Raw genomic sequence first — 19,531 nt, 5'->3', positions numbered from 1 at the left:
CTCAAAAAGCTCCACATCTGGGAGTGTTTCACTGCAGATGATTTTGAGTCACATTGGTATTTCCGTGACATTCTTCAACCATAATCTTTTGTTCTTTTAGTTCACGCTGAATTCCTAACATCCCTACTCAATATGTCTGATTTATTGCTGCTCAGTGCCAGCTCTGCCCTAATTTCTATCACATTTTTGCTTTGGCTCCATGTCTGATGCACACGCTGCACATACCAGACCCTCACCCTCTGACCTCTGGACTCTGACCTTTCATGCAGGCCACGAGTTTCCCTTCAGCATTAAGATGAGCCACATTCGGGACGGCGGGAGCAGTCCTGGTGGACAGGGAGGAGGAGTAGGGAAGGACCTTTTGAGTCCCACAGACTGCCCGGGAGTTCTGCTGCTGGACCAGTGTCTCCCTCCGGACACCCAATGCCAGTTCATCCTCAGACCCAACAAGGTTCTCCTCGGACCGCCACAGCTTTTAGGTAAGGCTCATTTCATGGTTAAAGGATGTGAGAAGCTATAGGAAGCAGTTCAGCAGTGTTAATAAATAAAGGCATTACATTGGAAAAAATGCCCCTCCAAAAATAAGTAAAAAAAACAACAAATACAAGACGTTTTTTACTTGAAATAAGCAAAAAATCTGCCAATGGAACTAGTGAAAATCGGCTTGTCAAGATTTCTTGAAATAAGATGTGATATTTAGGACTTTTGAGTTAAAAGTGATCTTGAAATTAGCTTAAAAACCTCTTCAATTGAAAAAAAAAGCTTGTTTCATGTGAAATATGACTCAAAACAACATGTTTTCAAGACTTTTTCACTTAACAAGATATTCCAGATGTATTATATTAAAACAAGTCCCTATATCTTGCTGAAATGGTACTTGTTAGGCAGTTGTGTTGTTAGGCATTACACTTATATTAAGTGTAATGAGATACTCAATGAGAAAAATATACTTGGTAAGATTTAGAATTTTTCCAGTGTATAATTTAATCCTTTATTATTTCTCCTGGTTTCCATTTTTCTTTTAATATAAACATTTTTTATGGGGGGACACTGCAGCCTCAAAGAGCATCCCAAAAGCAAACTTTTAACATAAAAACTAAACTGAGCTCTAAAAGTGAAGTACTTTTTGGTTAAAACCCCAATAAGATGACAGGCATATTACCACTGGACCTTATATAGTGAGAAAGGCTGGTGAAATATAAGCTGTGAATTATGCTCATGGTGTTTTTCATCAACATGACAGCTGAGGTTCCTAACTACACAGTCGCTCGTTGTCCAGAATTCATACATAAATCTGATTCTCTGTAAAACCGCACAAAGAAATATGAGGCTACAGAAGTATTAATGCAGAACAGAAAGTACTTCCCAGAATTTGTTCCACTTAGGCAAAAGCTGTGACACTGTTTGTGCTCACTCCTGACAGCCTTAGGCTTATACTCCCGTTGTTAGTCCCACGGAAGAGTCAACAGGTGGATGAGCAGAAAGGGACAACAGTGGGAAAGGAGATTTTAGCGGAAGAGGGGTTACAGCAGGGGTGGGACGGACCGTGTATGAAAATAAGAAAAACAAAGAGGAAGAAACCCCAGCAGGGACAGAGGAGTGTGAGAGTAGGAAGACGGAAAGTGAAAAGAGATGACACAGCTATTGAGTAAGTCCGAAGGCCAGCGGAGGTGAAGGAAAAAGAAACAACCGACCTTGGCTGATAGAGAAAGAGGAATGTGCAGAGGGAGACACTCAAAAAGGGGGTCCTCAAAACCCCAGAGGGACGGAGAATTGAAGAGCTTGGGGGGGATGGGGGTGGAGTGGAGGAAAAACAACATGACGGTGGACAGGAGCGAGGACACGGATCCAGAGACCAGGGTGGAAAAAGGATGACATATAGGGTTTTAGAGGAAAACAAGTTGTGGAGAAAAAAGAGTGTGTTTTCCAGTCAAGGAGGCTCCAGTTTGCCAACCACAGGCTTCGCCTCAGATTCCTCCGCTTCAAGCATAACAGTGTCTTACGCAATTGCTCCATACCAGCCTTGCAGCCTTAGAGGACTAATTGCTCGCCCCAGCCCCTGAAAACTAAAGAATGTGCGCATTTACTGGGTGGTAGCCACACAGAAGCTCCTTCTTTCTGGCCTTAACTCTCAGACAATCCAGTTAAAAGCTAACTGATGTCGGGGAAAATTAAACTACAGTGACCTGTTCTCTGAGATTTGGATAAAGTCTGAATGGCGGTAGATTCAAGATGATCCCATTGCTATAGAAAAGCTGAGATTCAGCTCGGTCGGACTAAAAATCCTTCATGAAGCATTGTGTGAATTTAACAGTGTCAGGACTGGGTAGGTTGGTAGGACACGGATGCAGACTCAGAGGTGTAAGACAAGAAACTGGGTTTTATTCACAAGAAACAAAGTTAAACAAAAGGATAACTGGACTAAACTGTGGAATAAATACATGAATATAATTGAGTTATTGTTGCGTTATTCTACCTTTAAGGCCGGGAAAGCGTACACGTCTTTTTTCATGTATAAGGTTGTTTTGCATCAATTATTGACCTCTGCGCCAATTAAATGCATTATAATAGACACGTGAGAGTGTCGTCATGTTCCTCGTGTCATTGTTTTAAAGTTAAGTTACATCGAGGGGAAAAAAAAAAAGTTAAGTTTCATCGAACCAAGCATGGAGGACTTTCAGTGGGAAGACATTTCAGACGGGAGCGATTGTGAGGAGTTTCTCGGCTTTGATGATGCTGAAGAACACGCTGACCCACTTGATGGAGATTTATAGCTAGCACATATGTTTGAAGATGACGATAACGACGAGGATGATTTTGAAGGGTTTGAATGTGAGTGGACGGAGAGATTCCAACCGCACACCAGGGGTGAAAGTCGATTTACCTGGAGATTCCACACCGTTGCAGGCATTTAATCATATTTTTACTGAGGAGCTTTGGGCACATCTCGTTTCCGAGACGAATAGATACAGTGACCAGGTACTTCAGACTCCAGCTCGAGCAAAGATGGCAAGGTGGTCCCACGTAACTGTGCCGGAGATGAAAACGTTTATTGGAATGTGTATGGGCCCCTTGTGCTGCCAGTACGAAGAGATTACTGGCGATAAAATAAATAGATAAATAAATAATTTAAATATAAAATTAAATTTAATTTTATTTTATTACTGTTTTCTAATTGAAAATAGTGCTGTTCCTGCACTTTACTTTTTACATTTTCTATTTTCATGAAGGTGTATGTAAATAAACTAAATTTCCAAAGAAAGCCACAGGTGTAAGCTCTCAAATACTTTTTGAATTTTGTTTCTATCTGCTACAGAGGCTGAGAAATCAATCATTTAGTAGGCGTTGACACAATTTCTGAATTTCCAGAAAAACTTCAGGTTTTTGGGGGTCTTTCTGAAATCGCCAATAGGTACAGGCATTCTTTTCCAGGTGTCTTAGGCCTAAATGGGTTAAAGGCTGAACTTGATGTGGCATGAAGGGGTGAAAATCAAGGAAAGGATTTGACAAAAAGCCTGGAGCCTGGAAACTAAATAGGGAACTGGGACAATAACAAACAGGTGACAACTAATGAGCTAACAGAAACTATGGGGATGCTCAGTTTTACGTAAAAAGTCCTGCATCCCAGCTTAAAGAATAAAGTCGTAAAGATGACAACACTGCTTTTATGAGCTCTCGGTTGTAGTCCTCTCATGTAGTCTTACCAGGCGTTTAGTTTTATTGCCTCTGAGTGAGACGACCACATCTTGCACCTGTTGCGTAACACTCTTGTAAACGATTAGCATGAGATGATAGATGCTGCCCACCCGGTGGATGAGCTTCCTAAATCTGTGCCCCCCCCACAGAACTGTGCTGGTGTAACACCTGATTTACAGCAAGGTCATTTTTAGTCAATGACGGCGAGGCCTGTTGAGAAGAGCCAGCGTGGGGCTGTAACTCTGTTACTGCTGAACTCTGCTCCAGAGTGTATTTAGGCATGACGCCACAGCAGTCTGTTAAATAATGAACTCTAACTGAGGTATGCCGTGCATTTGTGGGGCCCTTATTTGGCCGCAGGATCTTCCACCCTCTAAAAGAATCTTTTGTTTGTTCGGAGAGTTCCACCCTTGGATACAAATCACAACCACTTGATAACATTAATGTTATTATTTCAAGATTGCTGGCAAGTCAGAGTTGCTACGATTGTGTTCGACTACAATAGCCCGTTTAAAGATTTATTGGAGGTTTACAGTTTCTGGCTGTTTGTTTCTGAAGGTATTAATGCAACAGTAATTAAAGGGCAGTTTTGTTTCAGTTATCAGTCCATCTAATATCAATAAGTGATTAGTTATTTGAACCCATTGGTAATTCCCAAAGACCAAAGTAAAGTTTGGATGCCGTATAAAATGGCAAAAGAAATTCTCTTAAAGTAACATTTTATTCACAGTGGAACATAGAAAAACAAATCAAATGTTGAAAGTGAGACTATTTCATGAGGAATATCCGCTCATCTTAAGTTTGATGGCTGCAGTATATTGTGAGAAGTTTAAGATTAAGATCAGATTTATTGTCATGCATACACACAAAAATGCACATGCACAGGGTCACAATGAGACAGATGCTATACAGCCAATCACAGCGCCCGCCAAGTTTAAAGTTTAACCTGATCTCGCCTGAACTTTTTGGGGAATTGTTTGAAATCCAACTTTTTTGGGGGATAAATTACCTCAATGATCGGTCCATCAGTTAATAATTTAATAACCAAGACTCTGTACTGGAACCCAAGACATTTGATAAAGTAGAAAATGTGTGCTGCATATTCTTATTAAAAGTCCCTTGAGTGCACACGCAGTATGCAGGAATGCTTTAATGTCTGAATACTGTACGTTGCTTCAGTTTGGATCTTGTTTCCCCCTGAAAAAGGCCCACTTTGCTAAAAAAAAATCTGCTCGTTCAAGGCAGGTGTTCTGCAAACGAGCTTCACGGTGACGTCATGAAGGAAAATGTGGACTATGAATTAGGTGTTTCAGGAAGCTCGGGGTCTGTGTTTACTGTGAGGGAGAATAACTGCCTTTTGCTTTAAAAAGTAGGATCTTTTCCATGCACCGAAACCTGTAAAACATACTGAGAAGGGGGGACTCATAAACCACAGGACTGTGGAACTCCTTAATCAAGTCACAGCCTATTTTGTTAGAAGTTCTGACACAAAGAACGTTAAAAAATAACTATTTCTGAGGCTGCCGTTTTGGAGAACCTGTTACTGAGTGCCATTTGGTCAATTTAACATCACAGCTCACTTCTTCCTCTTTTTTTGCCCCCACAGAGCCTGGTCAGCAGAAGCCTTTTAAGAGGAAGAGGTCATTGATCAACTGGCCTTTCTGGAGAGGTTCCAACACGCAGCTGGACGGTCTGCCTCTATCCCCAACGTTGCACTCGCCCTCTCAGGGGCGGCTGTTCGGGAGACCCCTGAGCTCTGTCTGCTCTTCAGATCACAGCCTCCCAAAGCCTGTCATGGTGAGCACACTGGAAAAAATGCCCCTCCAAAAATAGGTTAAAAAAAACAACAAATACAAGAAGTTTTTGCTTGAAATAAGCAAATAAATCTGCCAATGGAACTAGTGAAAATCGGCTTGTCAAGATTTCCTGAAATAAAATGTGATATTTGGGACATTTGAGATAAAAGTGATCTTGAAATTAGCTTAAAAACCTCTTCAAATGTCAAAAAAAGCTTGTTTCATATGAAATCCGTCTCAAAACAATTTGTTTTCAAGACTTTTTCATTTAACAAGATATTCCAGATGTATTGTCTTCAAACAAGTCCCTATATCTGGCTGAAATAGTACTTGTTGTGTCTTATATTAAGTAATGAGATATTTTGGCTGGAAATGAGACAAATATACTTGGTAAGACTTTGATTTTTTTCCAGTGTGTGTTAGCTAATGACATTCACCAACTGCTGTTACCTCTTTCTCCTGAAGGACATGTTGGTGTTTCTGTACCTGGAGGGGCCGTACACCAGAGGCGTCTTCAGGCGGTCAGCTGGTGCAAAAGCCTGTCGGGAGCTCCGAGACAGACTGGACAGCGGGGCCGAGGACCCAGAGATCACACACCAGTCCGTGTTTGTCATCGCCGCCGTCCTCAAGGTAACACCCTCAACCACAAACTCACATCTCCCTCCGTCTCACCTGTTTGAAACCGGACAACAGAAAGCAAACGCGACTGATGTGTGTCCAAAGTCGCCCCGAGTCCAGACAGGATAATCTGTCTCAGGAGAGTCAGGCAGGCGGCCAGTCGCACTCACAAGGTGCAGCATTGTTCAGCATCCAGGGAAAACAGAGAAAGCAGCTCAGGTGTTTTCTTTTACAGAGATGAATCATCTGGCCTTTTTTTGTCTGATGTGGCTCACCTGAAGCAGACACACGACCAGGAAATGAATGGATGAATTTTGCAATAGAACTTTAACTTTTATTTCCCCACAAAAAAAACATGTTTAAAAGGATAGTTTTATGCAATATGATGCTGTTTTTTGTAATTTAGAATTCCATGTATTTATCCTTCTTTGCTCTTATTTCTGCTTCTCTTCTTACCTTTGTTGCAAGGCAAGGCAAGTTTATTTGTACAGCACAATTCAACAACAACAACAGTGGAAAAAATCAAAGTCTTACCAAGTATATTTGTCTCATTTCTAGTCAAAATATCTCATTACACTTAATATAAGACACAACTGCCTAACAAGTGCTATTTCAGCCAGATGTAGGGACTTGTTTGAAGACAATACATCTGGAAAAGTCTTGAAAACAAATTGTTTTGAGTCGGATTTCATATGAAACAAGCTTTTTTTGACATTTGAAGAGGTTTTTAAGCTAATTTCAAGATCACTTTTATCTCAAAAGTCCCAAATATCACATCTTATTTCAAGAAATCTTGACAAGCCGATTTTCACCAGTTCCATTGGCAGATTTTTTGCTTATTTCAAGCAAAAAAGTCTTGTATTTGTTGCTTTTCTTACTTATTTTTGGAGGGGCATTTTTTCCAGTGAAGGTGATTCAAAGTGCCTTACAAAGACATTAAAACAGTAGAAATAAAAAGCCTGATTTAAATTTTAAAGAAAAAAGAAAGAAATAAGAACAATAGATAAAATCAGATAAAATCAGTGGTTGCAGTGTGATACCCAACTCTCTGAACTATTTTTTATCAATTCCTCCAGATGTAATTTCTGTTGCAATGATTAAATCTTCGATATGATATCTATTAAAGACAAATGAAGGAAAATTAGACCAAAATGGTGCATGAACCAGAAGTTATTCAGAAATGAGCTATTTATAGTCTAACAGCGTGACTCGGAGCCACATAACGAGAATACAAGGTTAAACAGAGAAAGCTAAAAACTTGATAAAACGTTCCCATGAAAGCACAACTCAGGACATTTTACCGAAGGAGGTCAGCTTGTGCTATAGCAGCTAAAATGCGTCTCACATTTGGATTCATTTCTGTCTTTTTAAATCTAAGCAGAATTTTAAAAGGTTTTGGGTTTGAGTTTTCTGAAATTGCCCTTTGATCCAGTGATAAAAAACATTCATTTTTACTGTATTTCTGGGTTTTTCTGACGTTTTCCTATATCTGAATTTTTACTGAATGAATCCAAGGATGTTGTACTCTTTGCACATGTTATATGTAGTCAGTAACTGTTCAATGCTGAACGTGTTTAACCTCGACCTCAATCGGTTAATCACATGTTTGCACACAGGACTTCCTGCGAAATATCCCAGGCAGCATATTGTGTGTGGACCTGTTTGACCAGTGGATGGATGTGATGGAGGGGGACGCAGGGGAGGAGAGGATACCAGCTGTGCAGAGGTAGGAGCTCTAAATCTCAAATTAATTCACATTAGATTTAAGACAGTAAACCCTTCCTCTCGGCTTACAGTTTTAAAGCTTAACCATGTGACGAGCAAACACACAAACACATCAAGTGATACGGACGCTTGTTACACGTGAAAGTCACGAAGAGTTTTGTCCTAGAGGCAGCAAACTATATTCCCGTTACTGAAGGAAAGAGAAGCAACATTAAAGCGACACCAACACACACACATTACAGGACGCAGGTTCAGTCATTTATGGCGTGTTTAATGTTCACTGCCATCCTCTCTTCCCCCTGACTGACGTTATTCGTGTCTGCTGCAGGTTGCTGAACCTCCTGCCCAGCGAGAACCTGCTTCTGCTGCGACACGTCATCGCCGTGCTGCACTGTATCCAAGGCAACGCCCACGACAACCAGATGAACACCTTCAACCTGTCTGTCTGTATCGCTCCCAGCATGCTTTGGCCTCCAGCCCCAAGCAGCCCTGAGATGGAGGGGGAGGCCACAAAAAAGGTGAGAAGGAACATGCGTTACTGTGTTTTTGGCGGATGAAGCTACTTGAAAAGAAACATTTGGGATATACGCTTGTCCGATACGTCCGTGTGCGTTGGACGTGTTTATAAGTATCCTAAGTGTCTCTCTGAATGCTCGGAGGTGCTGCTGGTGTGACTAAGTCTGCGTGATGATGGAGTGTGTGTTTGTGTGTGCGGAGACTTTCTCAGACAGTGTGCAAACTCTGAGGAATTTAACATTTCAGTGGAATAAGCAAAGCGCTTCAGCACGAGCGTGTGTGCGTGCTACCGTGTTGCACCAAATCCACATGAGCAGACAGATGGACTGCGTTTGACTGACAACACATTTATAAACATACTTCAGTTTATGTTCACGTGCACACTTAATCTGGTTTCCCTGTGGAGGTGAGGGCTGACCCACTAACACACTTGTCTAACGCTCGCTCTAACACACACGCACAGAGTCACATTTGCATCTCATCCCTTAAAATCGCTCATAAATTACCATCACAACATCCTTGGATTGGGTTTAGTTTGAGAAAGACTTGACAGGAAACTTTGATTGATTCTTATATAAAGAAATCTGTTTCTGCTTTACAACTAAGAGAATTAATTAGAATATTAGTCTCCCAAATTTCAATTCACTTTGCTTAAAAACCTCTTCAAATGAAAAAAAAAAGCTGTGAAATATGACTCAAAACAATTTGTTTTCAAGACTTTTTCACTTAACAAGATATTCAAGATGTATTGTATTAAAACAAGTCCCTATATCTGGCTGAAATGGTACTTGTTAGGCAGTTGCGTCTTATATCAAGTGTAATGAGATACTCAATGATACAAATATACTTGGTAAGATTTAGAAATTTTCCAGTGCGGATTCAATCCCCAGTCCTGAGCATGGACTCGGTGGAGAAGAACAACTCCCTTTAAACAGTAAAAGACTTCCAGCAGGGCGTCCATCTTCCATCTACTTGTGCTGGTGCGTGACCATCCAAATAGTTTTACTCCATTGTCTTTTCAGACTATCTTGACTGTTTTGAGTCCCTAAAACTCCAGCACACGCTGGAAAGTTGTTTTTTGTGTTGCACACTGTCTCTGTGGGTGGCTGCTTTTGCTTCTCCTTCCAAATGCGTGTACGTTGAAGCCGCTGAGGTTCATTGAGAAAACATGCAAAGAATTTCCTTTTGAATCCCGACGCTACGAGCGGGTTTCTGCCTGGACTATTGTGTCACTAAACACCTCTTTCTTTCTGTCCGCACGCATGTCAGCACGAAATTCCTCAACACCCACAAATACCAAAAGATCCGTTTCACAAATAGTCCTCTGATTAAAATGTTCCTGTTTGGATCCGGTGTGTTTGTGTGTCTTCTCTGAGGACAGCCTGTCTTTTTCTATGGGGGGGGGGGGGGTAGAAAAACTCTTACCAAATAAAGTGAGATTTGGACACTTCCACCTTGCGCTCAGAGCCCCTGGCTGTGTAAAGGCTGCTTTCCAACCTTCTCTGGAGACAGCTGAGTTTCAGAAGGTTGTGTTTTGCATGAATGTGCTTTTCTCCTTTTCGCGCACCATATAATTTAAATATTTTTGTATGAACATAGCTGTGTAAGAGCCTCTGAGGTGAATGCAGCTTTAGTTCCTGTAGTTTTGCTGTGAACCGAACCTTTACAGCACGCTACTTCAGCTTTTTGTGCTTTTAAAATCACACGGATTCTTAAAATGTTTGCTTACCTCTCTGCAGAGAGGTGTTCCTCAGCTTGTTGTGCTAAGAAATGCACATTCACGCACGTACTGATAGTTTATGGGCTTCCTGTCCTGCATTAGTATTGTATACTCGGTTTCAGTGTGTATTCAAGTAGCAGGCAAATGTTTTTGTGGATGATAAATACCATTTGCTTGTTCTATTTCCTGTTTTTTGAATGTTTTGAAAAGGTTAAGAAAGCATCCTACTCGGGTTAAGAAAAAGAAACAGTGGTGAATTGGCTGTTGATGGATGGAAGGGTGAAAGTCTCCTGGATGCCCACAGGCTCTTTCCAACGGTGCCTGGTATCACGTAGCAGCCCTCTCTGAGTGACGGAGAGGAATGCTGGATAAGCAGCTGAAGGAGGGCAGCAAAGTGAAATGAAAGAGAGATTGGCAGGTCAGAGATGGAGAAAAGAATAACACACATCTTCTGCTGGTGTACCTGAGAGCATCGCATTGCAAAGAGATTATTGACATTTTGTTACAGCGAACAATTAACTGGGTAAACGATGAGCAGATTTCCCTAAAGGCATAACATGATATGACATATTTTTCTTACGTCTCTTTTGAAAAAAGAAAGCAAATGGTTTGAAAGTGTGAGCACCTTGTGTGATCTCTAGCTTTCAAACACTTTTTTGCTGCAGTTGAGACATTTTCTTTCAGCCTCTTGACTTCCATCCTGGGTTTTTGAGGCCATTATCCCGATGTAGAAGCCATCATCTTTTCATGTTACCCAGTCCAGGCCTTGCTTCTATCTCCCAGGGAAACGTTCCCTCTGATTCTAGCTGAGACTCGAGTCCAAAGCGTGACGAACCCACCCATGTAAACAGTTTGGGAAGGTGTTTTTCTGTCTTTTCTGCACCCATTTTTTCTTCGAGCTTCATTAGTCCACAGACTCATTTCCTTTTTTTTTAGATATAAGGACTGCTTAGATGTTCATTTGCATACTTTTGATACTGAATTGTGTGGTGTAGATGCAGGAAAAAGCACCACATTACCACTTCAGAGTCTTTCTGAGGGTTCAGGCAGTAATAATAACTCACAATCCACCATTTTATTATCTTTTTTGGAAATGAATGTTCAAAGGAAAGTTTCCTTTTTGAGATCATTTCACCTCAGTTCACTTATTACACATTGATTTGATTATTTATCCCATTAATTACTGACTGTTTTCCATTACTCACTGATAGATAAGCACTTAACGAGTGCCAGCTGAAACAAACATGGTGCTGTTGCTCAGGAATGAGACGATGGAATGTCGCTGTGCAGACAGATGTCACGGAGGAGCAACAGTCACTGAAGTTATCTACCCTTTAACGTCTTGTAAAGATGATGGAGTAGTTTCACGCCCCCTGAAGAAAATCCCTGAGATGCCTTTGTGTGTTTAAGTAAAGAAGATGCGGTCAGGTGTGAGACTGCTGGTGTCGGCCATGTTGGAAGACATGAGGAGGGATCATAGAGAGATGAGACGTTCATATCTGCACGCTGTTTGTATGAACTAATTATCCCTGCAGGTTATGGAAAGCAGAGCTGTGAATTACACATAATTAAAGTAATATGTGGCCTGTGGGCTTTCATGCAGCAATTATTAGCGAATTTGGTGTCTGGGAAGATGTTATGTTCAGACAGAATAGACGGAGCCTGGATAAAATGCTCCTCGCTGATTGAACGAAGCTGTTGTGCAGCTCATTAAGTTGTGAAACTCTGAAAAAAAACAGCTCATTACCCCATAATTTGTCAGATAAATGTGGTCAAATGGACACAAAAAAAAGGTCTTTCCCATCCAGAAACATTTGCCTCAACATACACAAATCCAAATGATTTTTCTGGGTTTTTACTGGAAACTCTTTTTTTTTAAGAGGTTGTTTCGTTCGCACTGAAGGATTGAGTGTGCGCCACAAAGACAGAATCAGACAACATCTGGCTCACAAACAACAGCGTCTGTCACAGAGGCTCAGCGACGGCGGGAAAAACAACTCGTATATAAACAAAACCGGCAGATTTTAGTGGAAACTTTCCACAGTTGGGGAGTCTCCAACATTCTGAGTGGCTCTGGTGTTTGCCGACTGTTTGTGTTGGAGGACGTAATCCGTGTTTAGTAAATTTTGTCTGTTTAGTTTAAAAGCTGGTGCCTTCAGACAAGCTGTGTGATTTGTTTGCATACACTTTCAAACCGAGCTGATAGTTCTTCAAAAAGCACAGACGCTGTTAAAAGCTGTTTTTTAGGCTGAATCTGAGAGGAATCAGAAAATGTTTATGAGCTTTTACGCAGCAAACAAAGGAAGCTGCAGCCAAAGTTCCCACACTGGATTTTTCTTGTCCCCTCCAGCGATGGTCATTCGGGCGAGCGTTTCAACGAGCGGTAATCTAAGCCAATAGATGATGTCATATAAAATCTCCAGGGCAGAGATTTAAAAGAGTTGCAGGAGAAGAAGGAGTTGAATGTTTTACGGTCGCTGTGGAATACAAATACTCCTGTTGGACTCGGAGGGTTGACGTCAGTGCAGCACACATATTTCTCAAGATAACCTGGGACACCAAAAAAATGCAGTCGCTTGAAACAACTGTTACAAATGTATTTGGGTCATGGTTTAGAAGATTAAAGCAGTCGGTTTCTCCAGCACCAGAAAGTCTTATCGGTGCACAATCAATTTTATTCATTGTGAACAAGACGGTGTGAATGTTTTGATTTCAAACTGGAGCTGAAAGGTAAAGACATTCAATGACAATAAACCCAATATCCCAGCAGTCACTGGGCGAGAGGCGGGGTACATCCTGCACAGGTCGCCGGTCCATCACAGGACAATAAGCCCAAAACATGAATATAATACTTGCATTAATATTGACAAAATAGGAGTATTTTTCATAGAAAAGGCTTCCAGATAATTACTCTTAAATCTAATACCTTGACTAGAATCAGAATGATGAAAACAACCCTCTATTGTTGTTATATCTGCCATATCAGAAAGGTTATAAAGGATATAAATGGGTGTACTACAGCACATTGAGAGAGTTTTCAGGTCTATTTTTACCTGCCACTGAAATCATCAAATTTAACAACAACGCAGTGTTGATTTAGTGATATTTGAGCCACTATATCCTGCATGTTTGGAACCAAAAATGTTGGTCTTTACAGGGATTTTTTGCTTGCTGTTGTTTGAGAAGCTCCTGCATCAACATAAAGGTCAGGCCCCGATCCCTCCGGGCACGGTGGACATTCAACATATAGCTTTTATGTGTTTGACCTGGCGGTTTGTGAGTTTGTTGTGTGCTGACGCATTAAAACTTGGAAACTCCATGTTGGCTAAATTTCTGCTGAACTTTGGCTGCTTCCCTGGAGGAACTGTTTCAACAACTGGAACTTTGTATAAACAGTAACAGTCCTCATCTGAATGTAAAACGATAAAAAGAAAAGGATCAGCAGCTGCAGAAGAATTAAAGACAAAAAAAAGATGTGATGATTTATCCAGATGTTTTTTCTCCCCGCAGGTGTGTGAGCTGGTTCGGTTCCTCATAGAGAACTGCAGCAACGTCCTGGGAGACGTGGCCTCGCTGTTCAGAGCCTTCAGCCAGAAGAGCAGCAGCAGCGACCATGGATCCGGTAAGAGCTCAGACTCAAGAGAACAAAACACATGGAAGAAGATCAGAGAACTGTTGGAAAGATGGATTTCTCTTCTTTTATTCAAACCACTAAAATGGCATCCGTCACATTGTGATTATTTGTCGTGAATCAGTCAGAATTTGTTATTCAGCTTGTTTACATAAGCTAGTTGACATGAATGGCTTAGAAACACTTTAATCCTTCGATCTGATTAGTGGACTTGATCTTTATCTTGTTTATTTTAATCCTGCAGAGCTTTGAGCTCATTGTATTTGTTCACATGGAAGGGATAAAGCTGCAGCTCGCTGTAGAAGAAGCTAAGACGTGGCTCTCTGTTTCTTTTCTGAAAGGTACTAATGAAGCCTCAGTGTGCTGCACAGGTTAAGACTGACTGGCTCTCTGTGTCTGACTGAGTTTGCCTTTGCTCTTTCAGTCCTGTTGATTGGGGTCAGCAGATTGACCCGGTGCAGGTCACAGGTGCTGATTAAAATACCGCTGAATCTCCTCATTCATACGCAGCATTAATTTTCCTCCTCGTGCTGTAAATAACTGCCAGAGGTCGGGGATCGCACAGCAGGATGACGCTTTGTCCTCTGTTCTCCACATCTCCAGCAGTGAACTGTGACTTTGTTCGTTCAGCTGGAGGGGGGATCGAGACTCTTGGTTTCTCTCAAACTGCTCTTAGTTTTTTTTAAGCTTTTGTGGGGGAAGTTTCTAAGAATCTAAAGCAGAGATACTCATTGCGCGGCTCGCGGCCACATGAGGCTCCTCAAGCTTTAATTGGCGGCTCGCACTCGCATAGTAGCTTATAACAATATGGTAACAATAACAATACATTTTTTCAAATAACATACAGCGAATTCTGCACAGTATTAAGTATTTTTATTAAGTTTGCGTTTTTGTAGTATTAAGTATTTTTATTAAGTATTAATTAAGGCTTAATGGTGTTTCCTAAAGGGGGCTCTGTTAAACCTGGCAACGCAGACCGCTTAAACCACCTCACACTTGACCGCAGCGCACGCTAGCTCCTTTAGCCAGCGCAAGATGCAGGCACAATGGATCGGTTTTTAATAAAAAAAAATGGCAAAAACCAGCATAAAAAACAAAAGAAAATCAGCATTAAGACGCCAGAGAGGGGACGAGCAGGCAAACGTCGGGTGTACCGTGAGATGCAGGCGCAATGGATCAGTTTTTTGTTTTTTTTGGGGCTTTTTTTTAATTTTTTGGGGGGCTTTTTATGCCTTTAATGGATAGACAGTTGGAGAGAGACAGGAAGCAGGGGGCAGAGAGAGGGGGAAGACATGCAGCACAGGGCCATCCGGTGCGGAACTCGAACCGGGGCCAGCTGCAGTGAGGACTGTAGCCTCTGTACATGGGGCGGCTGCTTAACCCACTATGCCACCGACCGCCCCAATGGATCGGTTTTTAATTAAAAAAACTACAAATACAACATGAAGAAAGTCAAGGACATGCATGCCAGCTTCCGCTCATCCCAGTATTAAGGCAAATATGGTCTTAATAGAAAATGTATTGGTTGTGTTGCGATGTTTTATATGCAGAAATGCGTATTTGCAAAAGGGGACTTAGTATGTTGTCCTAAAAGTGGCTCTTCCCTTGATTTTGCTCTGCCAATGTGGCTCTTGTGAAAAAAATAGTGAGTATCACTGGTCTAAACAATCTCAATCCCGAAATGTTTGATTGGTCTACACAGATCTGATGATCCCATGGGTTCCTGCTCTGTCTGGCTCATGTCTTTCTGTTGACTTTTTCCTATTTTCACCAATCACCTTCTTTTTCTAACGCTTCCATCTCTTTGTTCCCAGATGTGTCGTCCTTCCAGATGAACGACTCATCCTACGACAGCCTCGAGAACGAGCTGAACGACGATCCCGAGTCTCCCTACCAGGAGCAGCTGCTGCTCCGGGACAAAGACAAGCCCGACAGCCGCAGCCGTGACTCTGTCATCACCCTGAGCGACGGTGACCCCGATCCGGACCCTGACACCGACCACCTCCTGCAGCTCCCCCCTCTGGCTCGACCCCGGAGGTTCAGCCCCGCAGTGCGGCAGCCTCGCAGCCGCCAGGCCAACAGCTCGTCGCAGGGTCCCAGGAGGCTGAGGAGGAGCTCGGAGCCCGCCTTAGCTTTGTCGAGCACGCCGTCTTTAAACACTGTGGCGGTTCATGCTGAGAATCACCACCCACCAGCGAGGAAGGCGAGCTACGACGCTGCCATGGAGGGGGAGGAAGAGGACGAGGTGTTTATGGAGCAGGGCCTGAACAGGCTGCAGCTGAAAGAGGAGGGGAAGGAGAAGAAAGGAGCCAAACTCCAGAACGGTGGGCGGAGGAAGATGAAGCACGCACCTCCGCCTCCGCTACGACTGGACGCCAGCTGTTCCAGCCTGTCATCACCGGCGACCTCACCAACCGGCTCCTCCCTCAGCTCCTTAGACTCCGCCTTCTCACAGTACTCCACCGACTACGCTACAAACGGAGCAGTTCTGCCCCACTCGCCCAGAAACTCCCCCCCTCAGAGGGAAGCCCTGCCTCACTGGCAGCAATCCATCCAGCCCCCTCGGACCAGCCTAACCACCTCCCACCCACACGGCCTCCACCCCAACACGTGGCTTAAGAGGGACCGCTGTCTGTCACTACGGCAACCTGAAGGTGGACACACAGAGGACTTGCCTGTGGTGAATGGAAATTCCCATCCAACCAGTAATGGCCACTCTGTCGCTGCTCAGGAAACCGTGGTGACGACTCAAAGCTGCCAGCTGAGATCCTGCAGCCCTCCATCCTACCAACAGGCTCTGCAGCAGCTGCAGCGCAACCACTCTCCTTTCTACCGAGGCACAGAGAAGCCTCTGACCATCAAAGACCTGAGGCAGCTCCACGACCACACCTGCACCCACAAACCCCCAAACCCAGCCTCCCCCAACAACCCCAAGCTGCTGGTGGGGGGGGACTACGTGCAGCCCCCAAAGGGGGTTTTCTTTGGACAAAGTGCCACCACTCTGGTCATCCAGAGGCCAAAATCTCACTCTCTAACTCCGGGCATGGACAGCCACAAAGGGGGAAAGACTCTTCCCCGCCGAGCATCCGAACCTGCCAAGGTCTTGGCGAACTCTGACCACCCTGTGAGCCTCACCTTGGACCGGCCGCGGGCCTCTAAGGTTCAGTTGCAGGACCGTAGACTGAGAGTGACAGATGTGGAGCCAAACCACTCCAAGGTGAGCCTCTGCCTTTCGCCCTCCGCCACCCGTGCAGTAAGGGACTACTTTTCCTCGCAGGGTGAGGCGGATGCACACAGGAGTCAGGAGGTGGCGCGAGCTATTGTTCAGAGTAAGAAGGAGTGGCAGAGCAGGCGGTGCAGCGACCCACGACTGGAGGACTTCGAACAGCTTTTCTTTGCAGAAGAGTCATATGTGTAAATAAGAACTTTGTACAGACGAATTGTAAATGGGAGACTGATTTTCATCAGATATGTTCATATGTATACACCTTTCGTCATCATTGTGATTATATTCCGCCATAAACATGCTTTTCTTGTTCTTATTGCTGTTGTGGTACTTCAGATTTTAAAGGTACAGATGCGCTCCCTGTTATGGCACAGCATAAACCGGTATGAATATACCGAACTCCCAACAAAAAAAGCTCAATTGAACATTTGAATCCACAATTGGGTTTCTCAGAAAATATTATTTGCCCTCAGAATGTATTCTTGCTTCTTCGGCACATGACAGAATCCTGGGGGGGATTTGCAAGAAATTAAAGGATAGAGGACAAAGAAGCCTTTTAGAAGCTCGTAAAATGTTTCTAACAGTACATTTTCCTAAAACTGGTACAAAATGTGTAGCTGGCTTGTAAATAGCTGTAAAACTGTAAGACACTGAGCTACGCCGCTTTGTTGTAATACTCATATTAACACCTGTGATGTGATGCCATTGTTGTACATACCTGTTCACATTCAACACTTTCTACAGTTTCACAGTAACAACATTTGTACCTTTTTTTTCTTTGCGTTAATTACGTGAACGTTTAGTTTCGGCTGTCTGAAGTCTGTCTGTGTCTCTGTGGGGCTGGTATTTATTCATCCAAGCTGAGTTTCCATACACACTGCTCACGGTGGTGTTTCTGGGAGCTCTGGTCTGCATCTCTGTGAACGGAGAAGGATGTGGAGGCTGTGTTTACGTGTGAAAGAAAGACAAAAACGTAGTTAAATGTGATGCGATTGTTGATAATGTGTCCTTAAGGAAAATGTGAGGAAGCCTGTGCCACCGAGGTTGAAAAGCTGTTGGAGAACTTCGTCAGAAGCCCATCAGTCTCTCCAGTGTTGTATGTTTTGTCCACAATAATATGACCTTTTTGCTGAGACTGCAGTGTTTATTGTAGGTGACTCAGTTAATGACCTTATTTCACTGTGTATTAATGTAAGAAGTAGTACAGTAACTGATATATCATTGGCACAATGTAGGAACCGTTTTGTGACTTTTCATCAGTGTTATTTCCATAACTTTCTCACCAGATAACCCACTGGAATAAGGCCATTGTCATCTTAAGTGTTGTCTCAAAAAGTACTTTATTCTTTTTTTTTTTAATTATTGTAATTATCTCCACTACCGTGAAATGTGTTCAACTTGTATAGTTCAGCATATTTATAATACAGATATATATATATATATATAAATATATAAAATTATATCATCTTGTTTCTTGGTATGTCATGTGAAAAAAAATCTAATGTGTATTTTTGTACATGCCAATTCTGCTGCTGCTGTCTTAATAGAAAGTATATTTGCTACAAAACGCACCATTTGTATATTGTGTACATCTAATGTGTAATGTTCACAGGAAGAAAATCGTTGATTTTTAACAAATAAATGCTTCTCTTGTGAAACTACTTTGCCGATCAGATTTGAGTTTGTTCCAGTGTTTCTCTTCGGAGGATGAAGAAATAGTTTTCTTTGGAAAATATCGACAGGGAGGGATTCAGAAAGGAGAGATTAAGATGGTCAATAATTCCGTCAAATAAATGAAAACAAGACTTTTGGTTTGAAATAAAACACTTTCGGAAAAATCTTAAAAGTAAGTCAACTTTAATTATATAGCACCTTAATTACAAGTGCTTTACAATCAAATAGAAAAAAAATAATTATAAGAAAACTCCACCTATAAAACAAATGAATAATTATAAAATCATAAAAGATGAAAATAAATAACATAGGTGGAGACAGGTAAGTTCACAACCGTCTAACTAAAAGCTTGCTTAAATAAAAAAAGTTTTCAGCTGCTTCTTAAAGGGGAAGTTCTTTTTTTTAAAACCTTATTTGTGGCATAAAATACGTACATCTATTCATCGATAACAGTTTGGTGAAAGTCGGCGTCCTTCGGGAGATATTTAGATCACTGGAGATCAGCGTATATCCATATAACAGGAGAGAACAGGGCAGAGACAATACAGCCTCTAAATAAGGCATTATCTGTCTTTATTTCACCAATACTTTAAGACCAATTTATACTTTGAGCTCATTCACTCCGGTAAGGACGTCCATCGTACTCAAAGTTGTCGTCCACGTCGTCAAAATCTGATATTAGCCTGCCATGTTGCACAAAACTAGCAGCAGCAAATTCTTTGTGTAGTTAGCCGACTGTCACAGAGCACGGAGTGAATGAGCTGTGCTGCAGCGGCGCGCTTTGATGACATCATCCCAATAGACGCGTGCGTAGAAAGCTTCCTATAAGCCCCCTGATAGCCCCCAATAACAACAACACGGCAGCTCTGAGCTAACAGTGCAATAGTACGCGTTCATTCATTCATTGGTCTTAAAGTATTGGTGAAATA

The 19,531-nt window shown here is 42.4% G+C and overlaps 1 protein-coding gene across 2 annotated transcripts in view; it reads left to right on the top strand.

The window, feature by feature from the left end:
- The window catches only part of LOC142396865 (rho GTPase-activating protein 20-like), a 75,740-nt gene extending 57,151 nt beyond the window's left edge, over nucleotides 1-18,589 (top strand). For both annotated transcript variants that reach the window (XM_075480043.1, XM_075480044.1), the window contains exons 9-15: nucleotides 270-479; nucleotides 5,303-5,493; nucleotides 5,958-6,122; nucleotides 7,727-7,836; nucleotides 8,164-8,353; nucleotides 13,582-13,693; nucleotides 15,517-18,589. In XM_075480043.1, the coding sequence (XP_075336158.1) occupies nucleotides 270-479; nucleotides 5,303-5,493; nucleotides 5,958-6,122; nucleotides 7,727-7,836; nucleotides 8,164-8,353; nucleotides 13,582-13,693; nucleotides 15,517-17,120 (2,582 nt within the window). In that variant the 3' untranslated portion in view covers nucleotides 17,121-18,589. The remainder of the gene's footprint in view (nucleotides 1-269; nucleotides 480-5,302; nucleotides 5,494-5,957; nucleotides 6,123-7,726; nucleotides 7,837-8,163; nucleotides 8,354-13,581; nucleotides 13,694-15,516) is intronic.
- The last annotated feature ends 942 nt before the right edge of the window (nucleotides 18,590-19,531 follow it).

This window comes from Odontesthes bonariensis, chromosome 12, assembly GCF_027942865.1.
Source record: "Odontesthes bonariensis isolate fOdoBon6 chromosome 12, fOdoBon6.hap1, whole genome shotgun sequence".
Lineage (NCBI taxonomy): Eukaryota > Metazoa > Chordata > Actinopteri > Atheriniformes > Atherinopsidae > Odontesthes > Odontesthes bonariensis.
This window is presented reverse-complemented; position numbering and strand designations above follow the sequence as displayed.